The 7,896-nt window shown below is 34.7% G+C and overlaps 2 protein-coding genes across 5 annotated transcripts; both read right to left on the reverse strand.

The window, feature by feature from the left end:
* On the reverse strand, nt 575-2,190 carry LOC104771181. Of its 4 annotated transcripts, none has more exons than XM_019242003.1 (4): nt 1,908-2,190; nt 1,200-1,570; nt 798-1,120; nt 575-712 (listed from the first exon to the last, which is right to left on the reverse strand). In XM_019242003.1, exons 1-4 carry the CDS (start codon nt 1,987-1,989, stop codon nt 586-588), a joined length of 903 nt encoding a protein of 300 aa, XP_019097548.1. In that variant the 5' UTR covers nt 1,990-2,190; the 3' UTR covers nt 575-585. The 4 variants fall into 4 exon arrangements, with proteins under 4 accessions (XP_019097548.1, XP_019097545.1, XP_019097547.1 ...); XM_019242000.1 differs by having other exon boundaries at nt 575-721; XM_019242002.1 differs by having other exon boundaries at nt 1,200-1,584.
* On the reverse strand, nt 2,297-2,843 carry LOC104771182 (50S ribosomal protein L18-like). The gene has a single exon (XM_019242007.1). It carries the CDS (start codon nt 2,841-2,843, stop codon nt 2,499-2,501), a length of 345 nt encoding a protein of 114 aa, XP_019097552.1. The 3' UTR covers nt 2,297-2,498.

Below are 7,896 nucleotides of genomic sequence, written 5' to 3' on the forward strand. Positions count from 1 at the left end.
GTTCCCTCCCAATCTTGTAGCAGTCCTCTGAATCGCAGCTAGCCGCTGCTTCTGATTACGGTTATTAGATTGCCTGAAGCACCTAAAGAAAGTGTTAGTATGGTGAAATGTTGCCCTAGAGACTTAAAATTGAAGAGAGAAGCAAGAAAGGTAAGAACCTGATCAAGAACATTCCTGCTACAAGAAACGACAATCCCAAAGAAATTTTCTGAATCGTCGTCATTTCACGAACCCATTGGAGAAGATCTTTGAAAAATGACAAAGTCTCAGTCTTTAAAGGCCTTTCTTTTCGGGAGTCTCTTGACCATGACTCCACAACTGATTCTAGACTCGCTTTGCTTCCGTAGCATGGTTTTTCTCTAGAATCACTATTTGTTTGGACAGCAAAACCAGCTGCTTCACAAAAGGCTGTGCCATTGGACTCCCAATTTGAGGCCTTAACGCAGATGATGTTGTCGTTTACTCCACAAGGGCCAATCACCTAACCACATATTTGAAACTCATTAGATCCCAAAAATCAACATTCCTTTGCCATTGGTTTCACAATCTTCCATTCTTNAGAGCTTGTTCATTGGTGAAAAGAAGTCAACTTTGAACTGTTCTTCTATGTATAGCTGCACTGTATGAATCCCCGTTCGTGTTCCCTCCCAATCTTGTAGCAGTCCTCTGAATCGCAGCTAGCCGCTGCTTCTGATTACGGTTATTAGATTGCCTGAAGCACCTAAAGAAAGTGTTAGTATGGTGAAATGTTGCCCTAGAGACTTAAAATTGAAGAGAGAAGCAAGAAAGGTAAGAACCTGATCAAGAACATTCCTGCTACAAGAAACGACAATCCCAAAGAAATTTTCTGAATCGTCGTCATTTCACGAACCCATTGGAGAAGATCTTTGAAAAATGACAAAGTCTCAGTCTTTAAAGGCCTTTCTTTTCGGGAGTCTCTTGACCATGACTCCACAACTGATTCTAGACTCGCTTTGCTTCCGTAGCATGGTTTTTCTCTAGAATCACTATTTGTTTGGACAGCAAAACCAGCTGCTTCACAAAAGGCTGTGCCATTGGACTCCCAATTTGAGGCCTTAACGCAGATGATGTTGTCGTTTACTCCACAAGGGCCAATCACCTAACCACATATTTGAAACTCATTAGATCCCAAAAATCAACATTCCTTTGCCATTGGTTTCACAATCTTCCATTCTTACCCGTGTAAGCGCATTACTGGCAAAGTATGCGTCTTTGCAAGCTTCAAAGACTCTGTCACAAAAGGAGGCGCAAATGCGAGGAGGACCCGGTTGAATTCCAACATTTGGGTTACAGATTGAACACTCCAATAACTCGAACAATTGCAAGCATTCTTGACTAGCTTCTCCATAAGTAGCCAAGTTTCTAACAGCTACGAAAGCCGGGTTTGTCTGAACAGAAGAGCAACAAGTCCTTTTACGAAACACCCGGCACAGAGTAAGATCCTTGGATCCTCTACTAACAGATTTAGGAGGCTTTCCTTCTGATTCATATGGGGGAAACCGCCCTCCTTTAGAAACGCATACACCTTTCAACTCCGGTTTCACTGCACCTGAAAACATTGTTCTACAACCATTTCATTCTTAAGCAAGTAGTATAACCACCAACAACGAGCATTTCACTCAAAATTGAACAGCTTTTGATAAGTTTGTAATCTAAAGTTGCATCTCTTTTCAATGATATAACAATCCCCAACACTAAGCTAGCATTTCTAATTGATGTATTATGTATGCATCAGACGAGTCAAGAAGATGATCCACCAAACGACAAAAACGAATAAAGATTGAAACTTTGAGTAATATAATCCAATATCATCGGAACCCATTTGTAGAATCTAACCAAACAGAGATCAAATGAACAAATAGAACCCACTGAGATTTGATACTAACCTGACGAAAAGGAGATCAGGAGATGAAGAAACAATATCGGACTCTGAATCAGAAACAACCTCTTCGTTAAACATCTTCCCATCTCTCTCTCTCTCTCTCGACTAGACTGATCTAAATTAAGCTCGAAGCAAAAAAGACAAAAGTACTCGTGAGTTAAGGTTCTACAAGTCTTGCCCGACGAGACCGAGAGGAAGAGTATTACGGGCCGACCCGAATACCCAATTGCACAGACTCCGTCAAATTGGGTTTTAGAGAACAGAAGAATCTCACTTTATTGATTAATCAAAATCCCTCTTTTATCGTCGTCACTCTGGGACCCGTTAGAATAATCTTTTCAAGAAAACACCATTAAATCAAATTACACTATACTATCAGAAACTAATTAAATGTAACTTTAATCTATTTTATTTCAATAGTCAAAAAGCTTATAAGTTATACTATAACATTCATTATCTTTTAAAAAAAAAAATTCTCCTTAAGCAAGAAAGAAACATGGATTTAATCTCAATCTTCTGCCCCATTAACCGGAAAAAGAAACAGACAATGTTCTGAATTAACAAGATGAAACTGATTCAGATTATTGAACAATCCTCAAAGCAACTTGACGCCAGCTTCTCTTACGGAATCGATGACAGCCTTGACTTTACCATGATACCTCTGCTCTTTCTTCATCTGGATAGTAATAGCTGGAATATCTTTCATCAAGAGTCTTTCCCCAAGAATCTTACCAATCTTTGCAGCAGCAGCGACGTCGCGTGTGATGTCCATTGTTTCCCTCAGTGCTTTCTCCTGCGAGCTAGCTGAGCAAGCTACTGTAGCTGTCGGTGAGTGGATGACTTGTGCGTGAACAAACTTGTTTGTGAAGTGCATCTTCAGCACGTAAGGTTTGAGGTAGTCGAAGAGACGTGGTGGTCTTACTGCCGGTGGTATCACCATCTGAGAAACAAAGGATTAAACCCTTTTTAAAACTGAGAATCTAATCAAACATTTTTAAAGGGCTTTCACAGAAACAGTGGAAATCAAACTCTTTTCAACTTTCACAACGCATCAATCAGCCCATGACCAAGATTCAAAACTTGGAATCCGTAAATTGATGTAATCGAAATTGCATTCATACACAAAGATCACACATAAGCAGAGACAACTCCAATAGATGATATAACATAATATCAAGAAATGACCATCCCATCCAAAGCCAAATCTTTGTGAGTAAATAGTATCAGAAAATAGCCCTTCCTTATGAGTGATGTAACTAAAACTCGTCTGTTAATTTCAACAAAACCCAAAACTACAAGAATCAAAATCCTAATCAAAGCCAAACAGCATTTCTGATTTATCCCTCAGACATTTCATCAAACACCTGGTGGGTGGATATCAATTTGTGATTTAAACCCACAAACATAAACTAAAAACACCAGAGAACCTGCATCTATTGCTAGAATCGATTCTATCTAAGTTCATCAGTTACATTTCCAGGAAAACTAAGACTAAAACCAAAGTAGAGAAGATAAATTAAAATCTCTTCATTTTTTATCTCTTATGGGATGATGATATCCAAAAATTTAACAGTAACCAAAGCTCATTCTGCGGAACACGATAATGGCGTACCTGTAGCTGTGGGAGGAAGATCTTGGAAGATAGGAACTGTATGCAGCGTTCTCTTGATCTTTGAAAGAGAAGAAGAAGATACGTTTAGGGCTTTCTTTGGCTTTGTGATTCAAGGCTTTTTCTGATAATGAATTAACAGACGTGACCTCGATTTATTTGTTTTATTGAAATAAACCCTTACAACTTTCAGATTTGTTTTTAAAATCCAAGAATATTTGTAATTGGGTTAGCTTGAGCGTTTTTTACAAAGGGTCTTTCTAATGGGCCGAAAGCCTCTGGCGCGTTTTTCTTATAAAAAGGGTCAAAAACCAAAACTTCAAAAACTAAAAACAAACAATCAAAAACTAAAAATTCATGACATGGATTCATCGTGTGATTAATATATATGTTTGACGTTTCCATGGTATACCAATTCAACGTCGTCTATAACAAAAAGACAATAAATAATAAAAAAAAGCATCATCGCCGCCTATAATCGATGGTTCATTGGAAGATCAACACTTAATCTAATACTATCATCATCCAAGATAACCACGTAAACCGGAGACTATCATCCTAATCAATAGGAACTCGGGCCCAAAATAAATTTGAACCAGCCTTAATGAAGAAGATGCAACGAAATGAATCACAAAATCAGCCTTCAAACTTATGGGCTGTGTGGACAAATGTATCAAATCCCTCCACATGTAAAAACATTTGTTTTCTGTAAGCTAACGAAAAGATCAAGTCAATATGAATTACTTAACAGTCTCTTTTTTTATTTCTATTTTCTGGTTTTTTTTCTTCTTCGTAGAATTTAGTTTTCATCACAAGACGTCAAAATTGTACCTCGAGTGTGTGTTTTTTATTTTCTGTCTCTATCCATAAGTACATGACAATATCAGTATATCACTTACGTAACTTATACAGTATGTATTTAATAAACTATTACTGAGGCGGACAGATACATAGTGGCAAAGTGAGTGAAAGTGAGAAAAGTCCCCCGCTTTCTTTGGCAACCCTTTCTTCTTTTTACCATACACACATTTACACGCATGCATACATTCTTATAACTGTGACGTAACCAAATCCTTTATTCAAATTTTTATATATATATTATTATTATTATTTTTTTTTCATCGATTTTATATATATTATTATTACACTCTCTCCTCGTGTTACTTTTGTTTTCAAACGTATATCAAGGTTACTTTATCCATTTATACATCTAAATTCTGGAATGTATTACAAAAAAATATTTTAAAACGAAAACAGATTTTGTCTGTCAGAGTTAACAGCTAGTCTTGAAACTTGAATATTCCGATATCATGTAAACTATAAAAGTTCTACAGTATTAAATATTAACAGAAACAAACAGTTCTATTATCTCGACGGAAATTGAGTTGGTTAACTGATACATTTATTTAACTTTTACCAAGTTTATAGTAAAAATAATTAACTCTTTAAGAAATTTTTTTTTATCAAATACAATTGTTTACTTAAAAATAACTTGAGATGGTCGTATCTTTTATACCGATGCATTACAATATCACACGTCTCCATGCCCATTCGTGTGCATAACTTACCAACTCAAAGTTAAGTAACACAAAAGTGCTGGAGTAACCATTCAATGTTTACTTAAAAACCTTCTTATATCTCCACGATATATAGATTTAAATATAGTATATATGTTTGACAAAAAATATATAATATATATATACCCTAATACGTACCATTAGCAAGTTAGCAAATCGACTAGAGTAACACAAACTTAAACTTACTTCAAAACGTTCATATATGATACATAAACTTCAACTTATAGTATATATGTACGCTAAAAAGCGAGAAGTAGCCACTAAAGATACGACCGGTTATGTACATTCTCTTCTTTCTGTGGATGATTGCATATTCGGGGTAGGGAGAGAGGCACGTGTTGGAGTAGTAGAACACGTGCGAAACTATGATCAACACTTACCGATCGATCTCATTTGTGTTCGCACGTGCCCTGCTTCTCCAGCAAGTGTTACTCACCCATTACATTTCTCTCTTGCATCATCAGCTCCATGGCCACGTAGATGTAGCTACTTAAACACGTATTATATTACATAGAGAAAGAGAGAGATGGAGACGGAGAGGGTGAGGAGATGTGTATGTAGAGAAGGAGATAGTTAAGAATCAAACATACAACTTAGAGTGAGGACCGGAGGCAAGAACTTCTGCTTGCTCATACACGTACATATATAGTGGGTTCAAGTGTTTGATAAAATGAGGCAAAAAGTCTTAACAGTATTAAAAATAAAATCCCAAAAAAAAAAGTATTAAATGGGAGTGGAATTAAAGTGATTGAGTCTTGGAGTGGGCTTTCTTTAAATGTAGATAAGAAGTAAAATGGCAATCATATCACCAAGTCTTTCCATTACTTTAAATGATTCTTTTTAAAAAAAAACATTATTTCAGACATGTAGTAGATACAAGACGCATGTGTACATGGCTAGACCTCGCAGTTAATGACTAATTTATGTGTTTCGCAATATTTCCAAAACTTCCCGACGTAATTTTGACTATACAAATAGTGAAATAGACCAACTAATTGTGGTTGGCGTATAATTAAAAAAATTATTATGCATAAAGAAACAGAATTGACCTTTTGACCATGACAGGAGGATCAGATAATTAATAGATTTACAATATTTTAAATTGGGTAGCTTGTAAGAATAGTTATAATATTTTTTAAACATTCCCTATAAAAAATGAAACAGTTTAACTACGCAATGTATGTAATAGAGACAGACAGTAAAGATGAGTTTGGGTCAGTTTATGTCTACTTCCTGCCGCCGAATCCAAGTTCAAGTGTCACTAGTTTATCCCAGTTTTTACTTCACTGTGATGTCACCATATGTAATATTATAATTTATAATATGGGTGCTAAAACAAAATGTAAATATACTTTCATCAACAAAGCACTTAAGAGCGTTTCCATGCATATTGCCATCATTTGTGTATCATGGATATTCAAAATTCCATTATGTAAACGTTTGTTTCTAGGAGCTCGTTTAGTCACCAAAACGAAGAAACTACAAAAATATGGTGCTAACAGAACTCAAATTGTTTAAATTCATAAAGTACATAAGTATCTTAAGTAATTAATATTAAATCATATTGAAGTATGAATTAAAAATCAAAATATACTTTAGTAATTCATACTATGTAAATACGAGAAATATATTGCTAAGTATACTAGTACTTAATCATATTTCTGTCATTTTAAGTGTGTCAATTCCGGATATTTTTAAAAATATATGTATAAAATAATTAAAATGAAAAAATACTAGTATACTTAACAATATATTTCTCATATTTACAGCTATTAAATATAAAAACACTAATTATACAGAAAAATTAATACCCACNTTTTTTTTTTTTTTTTTTTGTTAAAGATAATACCCACTAAGTTCCATCAATAAAAAAAAAAATCCGTTAGGTACAAAACCCCCCTAAAATGATTTACTAGTGCCTAGCAAAATTTTGAAACATGAAATTATATTATGTATAGTTGTTCACTTCCTCAAATACGAAACGGTATTATTTAATTTTAAACAAGAAAGAAATGAAATAGGAAGGATGGTGAAGAGAAATGAAAGATGATGATGAGGTGATGGAGACAGTGAGTGACACAGAAAGGAATGGGTTGCGTGTTCCTCGCGAGTTTCTTCCCTCCTTTTCTCTCTCTCTCTCTCTCTCACACACACCTCTCTCTTTTTTTTTACCCGTTTAGAAGAGAAAGAAAACAAAAAGATCCCACCACCATAGTCCATAGATAGAGAGACAGAGACTTTGTGTGTTTGCAGAGTTCCGATGCAATTCTTCTATCTTTTTTACTCCATTTATTATTCTCCTCTTTGCTCAATTATTAACAAAACCAAAACGAAGCTTTATATGATCTATGTATCTTATAATTAACATGAATATATAGTCAATGGGATGCAATAATGAGATGGGTAACAATTATTTATAGGGAAAAATGGTTATAAAAATTAGTGCTAGGAGATTGTAGAGTATCTTTTATCTTATTTTCAAAACACGATTTTGTAATTTAATATGTACGTAATAACTACGATCATTTTCATCCGTCGCTTAAATGACGCAATGCAGCCATGCAGGTTATATGGTAATTGGTAAGTTAAAGTAAAACTTAGTTAAGCAAAATGATATAGTATTATTTTGCATTGGTCAATTCAATTTTGTTTGGTACATGTTTAAAAGTATGAGCATCGAATCTTAGATAATAGATTTCTCCATGATATGTGAAAAGGAAAGAAAGGGTCGCATAAAACAAGATTTCATTTAGATCAGGAAGAAAAAGAAAAAAAAAAAAAAAGAAAGTGGAGGATTCTGAAGTTCA

Source organism: Camelina sativa, chromosome 20 (genome assembly GCF_000633955.1).
Source record: "Camelina sativa cultivar DH55 chromosome 20, Cs, whole genome shotgun sequence".
In the NCBI taxonomy this organism is placed as follows: Eukaryota; Viridiplantae; Streptophyta; class Magnoliopsida; order Brassicales; family Brassicaceae; genus Camelina; species Camelina sativa.

Bases quoted from the DNA above. Each gene is read 5' to 3' on its own strand.
- LOC104771181 (XM_019241999.1), bottom strand. From the start codon at position 1,981: ATGTTTAACGAAGAGGTTGTTTCTGATTCAGAGTCCGATATTGTTTCT. The intron at 1,585-1,907 runs GTTAGTATCAAA...AAATGGTTGTAG, and splicing joins CCTGATCTCCTTTTCGTCAG to AACAATGTTTTCAGGTGCAG. The intron at 722-797 runs GTTCTTACCTTT...CACTTTCTTTAG, and splicing joins GCAGGAATGTTCTTGATCAG to GTGCTTCAGGCAATCTAATA.
- LOC104771182 (XM_019242007.1), bottom strand. From the start codon at position 2,843: ATGGTGATACCACCGGCAGTAAGACCACCACGTCTCTTCGACTACCTC.